At 34.3% G+C, this 14,832-nt stretch overlaps 1 protein-coding gene across 2 annotated transcripts in view; it reads right to left on the reverse strand.

Moving 5' to 3' along the window:
* The window catches only part of LOC120175753 (Golgi to ER traffic protein 4 homolog), a 28,061-nt gene that overhangs the window by 7,749 nt on the left and 5,480 nt on the right, over positions 1-14,832 (reverse strand). For both annotated transcript variants that reach the window (XM_039182312.1, XM_039182313.1), the window contains exons 6-9: positions 11,860-11,950; positions 11,196-11,279; positions 10,308-10,354; positions 9,909-10,037 (exon numbers count right to left, since the gene is read on the reverse strand). In XM_039182312.1, coding sequence (XP_039038243.1) covers positions 9,909-10,037; positions 10,308-10,354; positions 11,196-11,279; positions 11,860-11,950 — 351 coding nt within the window. The remainder of the gene's footprint in view (positions 1-9,908; positions 10,038-10,307; positions 10,355-11,195; positions 11,280-11,859; positions 11,951-14,832) is intronic.

Below are 14,832 nucleotides of genomic sequence, written 5' to 3' on the forward strand. Positions count from 1 at the left end.
AGCTTGGTTCAGCCGGTTTGCCAAGGCTATGACCAGCAGGAATTACACCCAGGGGCAAGCAGACCATACACTATTTTACAAACACTCGGGAAATGGGAAATACTCTATTCTTATCGTCTATGTTGATGATATTATTTTAACAAGGGATGATTCGAGTGAGCTGTTGAAACTAAAAGACTTCCTCGGCACAGAATTTGATCTTAACGATTTGGGGAATCTCAAATACTTCCTTGGTATGGAAGTAGCACGGACTCGGACAAGCATTTATATTTCCCAACGAAAGTATGTTCTTGATTTATTGGCTGAAACTGGCATGCTAGGTTGTAAACCTGCCGAGACCCCAATGGAGTTCAATTCTAAACTAGACAATGATGATGATGAGGAAGAAGTAGACAGGCCCGACCTGATGTTGCATTCGGTGTGAGTGTCATCAGTCAGTATATGTATGCTCCAAAGGTCTTCATTTCAAGAAAAACACCAGTCGTGACATAGAACTTTACACTGATGCTGATTGGGCAGGATCAGTGAACGACAGACGATCTACAAGTGGTTATTGTAGCTATGTGTGGGGCAATCTTGTGACATGGAGAAGTAAAAAACAGTCCGTTGTGGCTCGTAGCATTGCAGAGGCAGAATATCGAGCTTTATCTTATGGTATATGTGAAGGAATTTGGTTACAAAGATTAATGAAGGAACTTAAAGTATCATATGTTAAACCTATGAAAGTATATTGTGATAATCAAGCTACTGTCAATATAGCACATAACCCAGTTCATCACGATCGTACTAAACATGTGGAGATAGATCGTCATTTCATCAGAGAGAAGGTAAATTCAGGAGAAGTTTGAATCACCTATCTTCCTACTAAGCAACAAGTTGCAGACTTGCTAACTAAAACTCTGAGAAAGAATGTGTTTGAAGATTTTATTGGCAAGCTGGGATTGATAAATATCTACACACCAGTTTGAGGGGGAGTGTTGGAAATCCTAGAATTAAGGGACTGAATCTTCTTCCTTATTTTTAGGAGTTAACTTGGTGTAAATATGTCTCTAATTGTAGTTCCTGATTTTTAGGGATTTTTTCCTATTTGTTGCACTAATTCTTACTTTAAAAGATGTAATTTACTGTTAGAGAAAAATTAGAATCATTTTTCTCAAATATGTTCAGGTTTTTATTCACAGAAGAAAGAATCTTAAACAATGACAGATAATAAGTTGGAAGTGAGCCTAATACCGCCTTTAACAAGACCAATCTCCATGCCTAAGAAAGGGTTGTTTCCTTCCAACCAGCAATATTCTTGTAGAATTTATGGACACCCGGATCCCATAGGGATGAAGAATTTTTGTTCGCACCAAGTGGCAGCCCAAGGGAATCAGAAGGGAATCTTCCAACTAAGCAACCAATAGCCCTCACCCACTCCTTTACCTCATCTTCGCTGGTGTTTATGCCAAATAATCTACTTTTATTGAGATTCAGTTGAAGACCAGACATGACTTCAAAAACTCTTAAAACTCTCTTAACATTTAATATATGCATCTTCGAGGCATTACAGAAAATGATAAGATCATCAGTAAATTGCAGATGCAATAAGTTAAAAGAACCCTCATTTTTACCTATAACCAAACCACATAATAGACCCGAAGAAACCACCCTAAGAAACAATAAGTTGAGTAGTTCCCCAATCAAGTTAAACAACAGTGGGGAGAGGGAGCAGTCCTGTCTAAGACCCTTTGCCATTGGAAATTCCTCAGTTGGTACCCCATTAACCAAAACTGACACCGAGGCGGTTGTAACATATTTTCTAATCCAACTGCACCATTTGGTTCCGAAACCCATCTTCTCCATCACTTTAAAGAGAATTGGCCAATCTACCGTGTCGTAGGCCTTCCTGAAATCCAATTTGAACACACAACCCTTTAGTTCTTTTTTCCTCCAAAAGTCAATTCCTTCATTAGCAATAGGAGAGCAATCCAGGATTTGTTGATGCAACATCTCAATCTCCTCGAAAGACACTTCGAAAGAATCTTATACATCCCTCCTACTAAACTGATAGGTCTGTAGTCATCTAAGCCACCAATGTTGGAACCCTTCGAGATGAGAGTTAAGAAAATATGATTATTTCCATACTCCCATTCTTTCCGCAAGAAAAAATTGTGGAAAATTTCATAATAAATTTTTTTAGGAAGGACCAAAACCTTTTTAAAAACCCCATATTCAACCCATCAGGTTCGAGAGCTTTATTGCTATCACATGAGTTTAAAGTCTCCCAAATTTATTCTTCCGAAAACTCATTTTCTAAAAGTAGGCGCTGCTCCAAGGAAATTCTAGAAACATCAGCTTTAAATCTTCCACTTCCAAGGTTGAATGGTAATTATAAACTTCGAAAAAGTGGTCTCGGACACTTGCCTTGATAAAAAACGGATCTTTTATGATCTCACCTTTAACGTTAATAGCTTTCAAGGAACTCATCCTCTTCCTAATTGAAGCACATGTATGGAACAATCTTGAATTACGATCACCATCTTTCACCCATTTCGCTCTTGAATTTTGGAACCAAATTTTCTCTTCGATTTTATAAAGCCTCCATAATTTTTTCCTCAAAGAAATCAAATCTGCAGCATTTTCGCTTCCCCTCGAATCTTGTCTCTGCTGAAAATCCTTCTCTAACTTATGAATTTTTCCTTCTAAGTCAAGAATCAAAGAACCTGGAAAATGTTCTCTATTTCCAGACCAATTTTTAATAGCAACTTTCGTACTTCTTAGAATACTCAAAATCCCAACTCTTTTCTAACTTTTCTTACAATCTTTAATAGAAGATAAGACCAGCTCCCCAAAACCATCCCCATTCATCAAATAATTAAAAATCTTGAAAGGTTTCTTGCCCCAATTTACTCTACTGTTCTCAAGGATAATTGCATTATGATCAGAAACAAACTTAGAAAGTAAAGATTGGATGATTTCAGTAAATGCTGTCATGAAATTAGCATCTACCAAGAACTTGTTCAGTCTAACAAAAGTAGGAAATTCCCGATTATTGCACCTTGTAAACCTTCCTCCAGATAAAGGTAGATCAATTAGGTCGGCTTGTTGAATAAATATCTCCATTGAGTTCCTATTTTGAGCTCTACCTTTCTTCTCTTCTTCTGATAAATAGACGTTGAAGTCCCCTCCCACACATAAAGGTAAACTGTGACAATTAAGAAAAAGACAGCTCCTAAAAAAACTAGCTTTTTCATCCTCCACTGAAGGTCCATAAACATTAATGAATCCACACCTTAATTGATTAGTTCGAAATTTCCCAAAGATAGCAATGAATCTTCTGTTCATATGATGATCTTCCACTTTGAATATGTTGTCATCCCAACAACTTCCAAACCTTTTGTTATCATTCATTATTCCAAACCTTCTGTTGATATGATTCAATAATAAAAATCATTCATTCTTTACTTGTGGTATTTGTCATCTTGTCAAACAAATCTGAAGTACGTATCACCATTCTTCATATCATTCTTCCAAACCTTTTGTTATCGTCAACAGTGACATTCAGGGTCTTTCTCGTGTCAAAAGCTTATATGGGGTTTGTTGGTTTGACTCATTTAGGCTCCACAATATCATATTGGTTTTGATTTGTGATTGGAATATTTGTACCTTACAGATCGATACGGCGCACTCTTTTTCCTCTATTTAGGTAAAGGGAGGTTTTTTAATGAACCTCTTATCGATGATCAGTTTGGTATGCATTCACTAATAAAACCATGCAAAATTTCATTTAAAAAATTGATGATCATTCTCGTACTACGTAGGTTTTTGTCATGCGTAATAAATCCAAGGCTAGTGATATTTTTAAGCGTTTCCATAAATAGTTGAAAACCAATTTCAAAAATTTATTGGGATTTTTAAGCCTAATAATGGCAGTTAATATTTTTCTCACACGTTGGGGGCTTTCTTTCAGAAAAAAATAATTGTGTATCTCACTTCTTGTGTCAATTCACCTCAACAAAATGGGGTCATTAAGCATAAAAACTAACACCTTTTTTAGGTTACCAGATCCCTTCTTTTTTCTACAAATGTTCCAATGTATCTTTGGGGTGAGGCTCTCTTAACTGCTATTTATCTCATTAACAACATGCCTAGTAAGGTTCTTTAATTTCGGTATCCACAAGATGTTTTTACCCAATTTTTTCCTCGTTTTAAACCTTTGTCTACTAGTATTTCTCTTCACGTCTTTGGTTGCACTGTATTTGTTCACAACCATAACAATTCTAAGTCTAAAATATATCCTAGAACAATTCGATGTGTCTTTATTTGGTACTTTTCTTATTAAAAGGTTTATCGGTGTTATTGTCCTCATACTAAGGTTTTTTCTTCTATGGCTGTTAACTTTCTTGAACATAAACATTTTTTTCTTTATATCTAAAATCCGGGAGGAGCGTGTGAGTGAGTTTGAATTTTAGTTTTTCTGATTAATACCAAACTACCAGTCACCTTATTTACTTCCAAACTTACCAAAATTTAGCCAACTGTTGACACCACTGAAACACCTAATCTTGAGAACGAAATAGACCTAAAACAAACCATAAACCCAATAAATTCCCCCAATACACCAAGCCCTCCTATTTCACTGATTATCACCCAAACCGAAAGATAGCATCTTCTTGTGTACAAATAAATGCCAAAACCCATCCTACTAGTCTCCACATAGCCTATGTATTGTCAAGAATCAGAACTAGGTTTCAATTGTTTAGCAGGTAGAGAAGGTGATCAGAGTATAACTAGTAAATTGGATGTCTTGGTTTATATTAGTAGGTTACCGATTGCTAAAAAAATGGAGTACGACAGTGTGCAAATCACCCTATTAATAAGTTTGTTGCTTATGGTAAACTAATGTCTGGTTTTAAGAGTTTTACGGCTAAAGTAGACAACATTTGCATTCCAGACATAGTGGAAGAAGATAGTAGAAGAACTTTCGACACTCGAAAGCAACAAAACTTGAATTCTTGTCGATCTTCCTAAAGACAAGAAACCAGTTGGTTGCAAATTAGTCGTTACTGTGAAGTACAAGGCGGATGGTATTGTTAAACGGTATAAGGCTAGACTTATGGAAAAGGGGTTCACTTCGACTTATGGAGTGGACTATCAAGAGAATTTACTCCAATTGTGAAACTCAACACAGTAAGAGTGTTACCATACTTAGTAGTGAATAAGGACTGGGTGCTTTATCAGTTAGATATCAATGAATACATTCCTGAATGGTAATGTCGAAGAGGAGGTCTACATGTGAGTTCCACCAAGAGTACAAATAAATTCAGGAAACCAACAAGTGTACAAATTGTTGAAGTCTCTATATGGACTAAATAGTTTCTTAGGACTTTGTTTCACATGTTCACTAAGGTACTTTTGTGAGACGACTACAAGAAGTGCCAATTTGATCACACTATTTATACAGATTGCGTCAAACAAGAAAAAGATAATCTGAATTGTCTACGTTGACGATATCATCATCACAAGTGACTCAGTGGAGATAGAGAGATTGAAGAAATTTTTGGCGAGAGAGTTTGAAACCAAGGATTTGGGGACCTTGCAAAATTTTTTGGTCATGGAAATGGCAAGACCAATAGAGGGAATTATTATCAACCAAATGAAGTATATTCTAGACTTGCTTTCTGAGACTGAAATGACTGGTTGTAAACCTTCAAAAACTCCCATTGAAGCAAATTTGAAATTACATAAGGTAATCACGTAAATAAAGAGCAATATCAAAGGTTTGTAGGTAAGCTCATTTATGGTAGCTTTTTTTATCAGCATTGTGAGCCAATACATGAATAACCCTACAAAAGAACATTTGGAAGTTGTGGATTGAATCTTGATATATTTAAAACTGACACCGGGACACGAATTAATTTTCAGAAAACATGAAGTAGGCAGTAAAGATTTTTTTTCATATTCTGGTTGGACTAGAGTGTTGACGGACAAGAGGTCGAATAATTGATATTGTTCATTTGTTTGGGGAAACTTGGTGACTTGGAGGATCAAGAAACAAGTCGTAGTTTCTAGAAGTAGCGCTGAAACAGAGTTTTGGGCGATGTCACTCGAGATCTGTGAATGTATTTGGTTACAAAGGCTTTTAACTGAGTTGGTGTGATAGTAATTATTTTGAACTTCAAAGTGACATCAACTCAACATAAGCATCGCTAAAAATCTAGTTCATCACGACAAAACGAAACATGTGGCAATTGAAAAACATTTTATTTCTGAGAAGGTAAATGGCGGAACAATAAAACTAAATTATGTCTCTTCCAAAAATCAGCTAGGAGACATCCTGGCCAAGACACTTCCAAGGCTACTTTCGACGAGATCACATCCAAGTTGGGTCTTTATAATGTTTACTACCCAGCTTGAGGGGGAGTGTATGTTATAACTTCTCTAGATAATTATCCTGTAAATATTGGTGTTTTAGTTTGTCACTAACTCTAGCCTATTTTATAGATAAGGATAAAGTTAACTTAGCTAGGACTCTTTTACATAACTTGTATAAAACTCAACTATACCTATTTAATATAGAGAATCATGGTGAATAAAATTGATCTTCACCAGTAAACCTATTTTTTACAAAAATTGATACATGCATCACAAGGCTCACACCAAAGAAAGATGGACTAGCTCTTTCAATTGATCCACAAGACCAAGTCTTGAAAAAGAAGAAAAAAATAGCAGTAGATTTGCGATTGCTTTTTGAATACGATCAAAATGTTATTTCATCAACATGTCTTCTGGAGTTACGACCGATTTTTTCTTATCTTTTCAATGGTTCTTGAATCGCATCAATACGATATCGGAAACTCAAGATACGCTCATTTTAGTGAAGAAGGTGCATGCAGAAATTCCTATATAGGATTAATACAAGATTTTGTAAATATTACAAATTTTTATTGATTATTCGTAATGTAATTTAATAAATGATGATGCATTATCTTTTATGATTATATTTATTTTTTTATTAGAAATTAAGATAGAGTTAAAACAATTATCTTTAGTTTATTGTTACTAGGAATTAGGTTAGTATTTTATTGTTATTTTTATTATTATTTTCAAGCATTAGTCATACTACAACAAGGACTCCTTCACCCTATATAAAGGATGCTCCTCCCACTATTATAAACACATCTTTTCTTGAATACAATACATTGAGCGTTTTTCTTTGCAAGTGTTGATTACTTGTGCCTTCGAAGCTTTTTTTCATTAAGTTTTTTCTCAAGTTCTTTGTGAGAGAGATCTTCACACTCCGAGTTGTCTCTTTATTGCGATTAGGGGGCTGGTTAGAGTCGATTATCGAGTTTTCCTAGTCTATTGTGATTAGGAGGATTCGTAGGACAATTATCCATCGATTATCGTCACGACCATCATCTTCATCGTCAAATCACCATTATCATCCATCACCTAATTTTGGCTAAGTTATTCCTATCTTATTAAATTCGTTGTCTTTGTTTTATTTCATTATCTTTATTTTCTTAATCTTACTTCTTTTGTCTAATTTTCCAACAACCATAATCTCTCTTGAACCCTAATTACTATTGACACCATCCATTCTTCTCCTCTCGTTCTTTGACAGAGTCTAGAACTTTCTAGGTTTGATTCTTCAACAAGAACAACATCCATTCATCCACTGTCTCATCTCTATCAAAAACCAGCCATGATTTTAACTGAAAGTAAATCATTTGCAAGTAACAGTCACTGTTGCAATTCTATGTTTTTATAGCTCCCCTATTCAAAACAAAAAACATTTACAATATAGTTTTGAGATCAGATCATGTCCAATTATACTTTGTTACTGATAATTTTATTTAATACCAAGGAAACACAATTAGCACATAAACCTTGAAAAGTATTACTTGTAAGTTGTAACTGATTTTAATTTGAAAATTAGTTTAGATTAGTATAAACTCTATCTTAAGTTTAAATAAGAGTGGTTAGTTTAGAGTAGAATAAGCTCTATCCTAAGTTTAAATTAAGAGTTGTTTAACCGAAGTTTAAACTAACCGAGTTTATTTAAATTTAGCATAGAGTTTATCCTAATCTAAATTAATTTTCAAATTACAATCAATTACAGCTTACATTACTAGTATATGACTAAAGGAAATAAACTTGCCAGCTTAATCCCCATCCCCTTCCCATAAACCCTCCTGAAACTTTCTCCAAATTGTTGCACAGTGTTATTTGGATTTGAGTGTTACTATCAGATATGGGAATGTGTCTAACATGGCTAAATGCAGATTTTTTCTAATTTTTTTATGTATTCAAAAGATCTTTAAAGGTCACATTCGGTAGACAACTAAATAAAAAGAGTTTTATTGAAGAGTTTTATATCATTTCTCTCGGTGGTAACATCAGCCAGATTTGCTTGATTGTCCCTTGTTTTGCCTTGCCCTATTTGGTTTCCAGTCAGTCAGTTTAACAATGCAATTTTGCAGCACTACTCTCTCACATGACCTGATTTTTGACAATGATCACACCATGGTCCGCCCTTCCTTTATTTGGACCCTAAAATGATGCATGTGTGTACAAGGCAAAGACATTTGTCATTGTTGATCCATCTGGTTCTATCAACATTAATCTTTTGCTTTCTTCTCGATGAACTGCTACAAACAGTTCTAGGATCGTGGGCAAGGGTTTACTACCCAATATTTTTTCCCTTAAGTTCTTTGTTGAAACCAAAAAGGAATTGAAAAATCCTTGTTTGGGCGGTGATCTTCATGCATAACACTACATCATGAGTGCACTTCCAAGAATTAGTATCAAATAAATCAATTTGCTATCAATACCTTGTCATAGTGTTCAGCACTGATTTGTACTCATAGAGTTTGCTTTCAAGAGTTCTAGGATGTTATCTGAATTGAAATATGTTTCCTAACTACTTCCAAATCTCTCTTGCTGTCATGTAAAGTAGAAAGTTTTCTCCTATTTTCAGTATCATTGAGTTTATCAATCAAGACATGATCATGTTTTCACTTCTCCACAGGCGACATTTTTGGTCTGTAGGCTCTGGAATAGTCATCTTTATTGATAGATGGTCATCCTTGCCTCAGCTTGAGATGTATGGTAAAACTGATAGTGACCAAGGAAGGTAATTGTGGCCATTTAGTTTGTTGCACGTTATAGGGATGAGTGAGGCATATTTTGTTTAGATTTTGAAATGATTTTTTATGAGGAAGTTGTTTGATTAATCTTTGATTAGGTTTTCAAGGAACCTAGATTGATACCAATTACCATGTAGATAACTAAACAAAAAGATGAAAGAGTTTTTCTTTAAAACAACAGCAATTTCCTACTGTAAATACAATCTTAGTCCTAACCTACTTAGACAAAAGTCTATCAAATCTTCTACTTAGATATAGACATAGAATACAAGTTTAATGAGTTGTAAAATACTAATTTCAGTCTTTAAGACTTATACGGATACATTCTACACATATCCATATCCATGAGTCGGACATGAGTGTCTGTCAGACATGGATATTCAAAAAGAAAAAAGAGTGGAGTTACATAAATTTCACATTCATGCATTAATATCTATGCTACTCGACTCTTTATTTTCTTTAATTTACTCGTGTCCACTATTCATGCTCTACACATTTACACGAGAACGAGGGTAAATCTTCAGATAAAAGAATTTTTTTTTCAAAATTTGAGCATGCCCATGTTGAACATATACTCGTACCAGAAACTCACTCTTGTGTCTAGGCAACATAGATTAATATCACCCTTGGGGTAAATTGTAGTGAATACCCATTTCAACAATATTATTGATTCACAATATTCAAAAGCATAGAATCTATGCATATATGCATTATAGATGGTAGAACTGTTCTGTAATGAAGGAGAAAGAATCAATGACGAAAAAAGCAACTTACGTTAGCAAAAGTAAATTGATAAACTGAATCAAATCTGATATAGGAAAATCCATCTCCTGGGTTTGCACTTGTTTCCTCAATTCATCCATAAGGGAATTAGCATCTTTAAGGTTACCCAAAGATAAATACCTACCATGCAAAAGTAAACTTTTCTTCATTAGTACACAATTTATGACAAAAAAATAAACAGTTTCAATTTTACTTCCGAGTTTCGAACAATGTGAAGTTGAGGACAAATTAAAATCCCTATAATTGATGGAAATTTATAAGAGTCAAGTACAAAATTTCAACAGATTTGATAGACAAAATGATAGCACATTTCGATCATGGTTTTGCTGAGCCTAACTTGAATAAAAAATATACTAAAAGATCAAGTGAGAAGTTTTATGGTGAGCTCACATAAGAATGGCTTCTGCAATGGCTATATCATCTTCACCGGGATAACACTGCACAGTTGAAAACCATATAGGTTAACAAATTAAATAAGTATTGGATGATTCTTCAAAAAGAAGTCTTGGACAAAAGTAATAAATACAGTTGATCATTGAGATGGAGCTAGAATCCGAGTAATTTGAGTTATGCTAATTTTCCTTGCAATTTTTGAAAGATCATATTCTGATTCCTAAATATAACTATAGTTTCTCGACCAATGTTTCAAATTATTTTAACACTTTGAAGCTTAAACTAATATTACTCACTGTGTATTAGATATGAGAATGTGTATGGCATGGATATGTTCCATTTTTTTCCATGTTCTTCCATATATTTCGAGGATTTTGAGGATCATATCCCAATATCCTTGTTCGGACATGTCGAATATGATTGTCCGACATGGGTACCTCAAAAGCTATGAATGTGCTACCTACATAAGCAAGAAGTATATTTTCCCTGGCAGAATCAGCAACACAAGCAACAAAATCTGAAATGTACAAACATTTTCGATGAGGTATTTCCAAATATGAACTACTGCACATCTATATTATTAAACTTTCACATATTGTATAGGTACACAAGGGAATACGACTTTGATTTGTAAGCCTCGAACTTATGTTACCTGGACACAGATCACAGTTTCGGATACAGGTACCGACATGGGTATGCTAAATTTCTGAGTTTTTCTATGTATTTTGAGAGGTTTAGGGATCATATTCCCAAGTACATGTCCAGATATGCATATTTTATGGGTCTCGTAAGCCGTTATTTCAGAAAATTGAAGAGTCAAAGAAACATAACATGGAAGGCTGGAACTATTTCATGACAAGGATCAAGAAAGAGAAGAAAAATAACCTTGCTCATAAAATTTACTAAAGTAGCTGCAAATTTCTTTATATTGTTTCCTCGAACAAAATGATACGACACTTTCGCCATGTCCTACAAAACAACGTCACAAGACTGTTCATATGAATGTTAACTAACGAAGGGACCTGGGAGCTCAATATTTGGATACTTTCAGAGGCTTTTATAGTAGATAGATGGAAGCATACATGCAACAACCCCAATACAGAGATCCTAGTGCAATTTCTAGATGAAATTAAGATGGTCAATGGTGTAGAATTCATATCTGTAACTAAGGGTTTAGAAATCTCCCTTGAGTTACTCTAAGTATTGGGATTTGGCCATTGCAACCACGTCCGCTTACATCAAAGGTATTTTCCTTTTTGAGTGCCTCTCCTGGCACAAACAAGGACCTCCCACATATTGGAGACCATTTACCAAGACAAGTTATTGATTCCAATAAGATTACTTGAGGGAGACGTCAAGGAACCCAGTCACTATAAAATACTGCGTAAGCCATCAACATACAAAGATTTTATTTAAATTTTTCTTTGCCTTCTACATTAGGAGACAAAACAATTCTCAGTACCAATTCGTAGCAATGCAAAGATTGGGAAAGAATGAATGTGTGATCGAATAGAAAAAGCAAAGCCTAAATATTTAGTTCCAAACCTACCACTTCAGGAGATTCAGAATATATGTATTCGGCCAACATAGTGTGCAGTTGCGGATCACCATTCTTTTGATCACCAAACTCTGCAGACCACCTAAAACCCAGAATAACAAAACAGGTTAGGAAAATAAGCAGTAGTATTCTACATGTCATTAGGGGGTGTTTGGATCAAGGAATCTGGGATTCCCATAGGAATGAAATCCACATTCCCATGTTTGGTTGGCCGGAAATCTCATTCCCGATAATGTTTTATTACCAATAGTAGATTTTTTGGGGTATATTATCGGGAATGTCATTACCTCCCTTTCTTTAGGTATTGTTGGATTACCGGTATTTTGGACTAAAATGCCCTTAAATTTTTTTTCTTTCAAAAATATCATTCTTCTGTCATTGAATAATAAAAATTCAACGACGGTTAAATTACAAATTTATCCTTTAACCAAACACGGTAATCTTACATTCTTGCTAAACCAACCAAACACAAAATACAACATTCCCAGTAATCCTATTCCCTGGTAATCTTACATTCCCACTGATAATCTTACATTCCGTGAACCAAATGCACCTAAAGGTTTGTGTCTTGCACATCCAAATACGTATATTATCCTCCATGAATCCTCCACATACAAGGAAATCTTGAAAAAAAAAATATAATATACTATATTTATTCAACACGCACAACCGAGTCCAAGTAATATAAGTAGCATTTAATACTAATAAAAAAGAAAATAAAAACTCTTTTATTCTTTCTTCTATTTTCATATCTTCACATTCCATATTATTTTAATGGTGTAAGCTTATAATACAAACGGCCTAATCTCATGCCTTCAAAGATATTGCAAGGTTGCAATATCTTTTTATTGCAAACTGGAGAGTACATGATTCATCTATATTAACCACAAAAATAATAGGACAAGGGGAAAGGTAGAGTATTGTCCAATAGTTCTGTAAGTTATAGATAAATCCAAATATTCTTTTAGAATATGTTCTCTATATTTCTAATCTCGCTTGCAATCTTCTTTCCGTTAGTAAATTGTGTGTTGATTTACACTCACTACCAGGGTTTTAAATAACGGACCGCTAATGCTATAACGCCTTTATTTCGTGGTCGCACCACCGTCCGAGACCGATATTGTCCGAAATAGGAGTGTGAACGCGGAATCACACTAATAGTGGCCGATAACAGCCGCAACTTAACGGGTAACGGCCGATCGCGACGATAACGGCCCACTATTCCCGTTATTTTCCGTTACACCAAATCAATCCATCAAAACAGGTTCAAAAGAGAAAAAGAGAGAGAAGGGGGTTTCGAACACAACAAAAAAACAGGATGATTCGAAAAAAGAAAAAGAAAAAAGAAAGATAGGAGATTAGTGTTATTCCACCGTTTCTTCAAAAAAAAAACTTATGAAAGATTTTTTTTGTATTCATCGTCGTCAAGCCTCGTTTTTTTCCCCTTTCTTTTCGAATCTCTGTTTTTGATACATGCATGTTGAGATTCAAAAAGAAAAAGATAATGGAAAAGTAAAAAAGGAAGAATGCAACACTACATGTTTTGTGGGTCTTGCTGGAGTGGAAATCACTAGAATCGGAGAAGGAAAGCTTTTGTTTAACTTGAGTCTCACTTTTAGGCTTAACAGATCATGGTTTTTGAGTTTTTTTATCTATTGGTGAAGAAAGCATGAAGAAACATGGAGAAAGGAGAAAACAATAGGGTGGGGTTGTTGGGGGGACTTAGGATTAAAATATTTTAGTGTTTATTGGGTTTAAAACATAATCCACTCACAATCCTATTTCCCATTTTTTAAGGAATAAATTAATTTGTCATCCCTACTACTTTTTAGAATTTATAATTTAATTCTTAGTTTAGAATATAAATTTTTATTTTACTTAATTTAGTCCTAATTTTGGTCATTTAAATAATAATGTATTCACAATGTTATCATTTAAATAATTATTTTATCCTATTACCGGATTTTTAAAGTCTTCTATTTGGTTAAACTATATTATATATATATATATATATATGTTATTTTCACTTAGAAAACATTCAAAAAGTTATTAAAAATGATTCCTTATAATTATAATTATAATTATTATGTTTTAGGGTAAGTTGTGAGAAATTTAAAATAACTCACAACCGCAACACTCGCAATGACCGTAATAGCATTCGTTATGTTTGCAATCGCGATAAACGCGATGCGACCGAAAACACAGCCGCAAACGCTATTTAATTCCCTATTCACTGCCCAATTTGACTCTGATTGTTGTGAATTTCAGGATTCATGCTCGGGGAAGGTGATTGGCAGTTATAAGCTTTGTGGGGGTTTTTACATACTTGCAGTTAACCTCTCCTTTCAGCCTCAAGCTTATATTGGTTCCTTATCACAATTTGCTCCTATATCCTCTTTCTTACTTGAGCCTTCCACATATATTATGTTATTGCATTTACTCTTAGGTCACCTTAGTTTCGTTTATCTTGTAAAATTGTTCCCATAGTTGTTTGTAAATAAAAGTTCAAAAAATTTCTCTTGTGATATTTGCCATCTTGCTAAACAAATCAAGAGTATTTATCACCTTTCTCCATATAAATCGTCCAAATCATTTGCCATGATTCATAGTGATATTTGTGGTCCGTCTAGAGTAGCAACTTTACATGGGTTTCGGGGGTTTATTTCATTCATTGATGATTACACTCGCACTACATGTTCTTTTCTCATGAAAATTAATTAAATCTGAAGTTGTTGATATCTTTAAACAAACCCATAAAATGGTTGACACCCAATTTCAAAGTTCTATTTAGACATTTCATTCCGACAATGACATTGAGTATTTTACCAACATCCTGGGTTCTTTCTTTCAAGAAAAAGAAATTGTTCATCTTACTTCATGTGTCAATTTCCCTCAACAAAATGGGATAATTGAATGAAAAATAGACATCTACTTGAGGTTATTAGGGCCCTTTTTTTCTACACA

This window comes from Hibiscus syriacus, unplaced genomic scaffold (genome assembly GCF_006381635.1).
Source record: "Hibiscus syriacus cultivar Baekdansim isolate YM2019G1 unplaced genomic scaffold, ASM638163v2 tig00112215_pilon, whole genome shotgun sequence".
Classification (NCBI taxonomy): Eukaryota; Viridiplantae; Streptophyta; class Magnoliopsida; order Malvales; family Malvaceae; genus Hibiscus; species Hibiscus syriacus.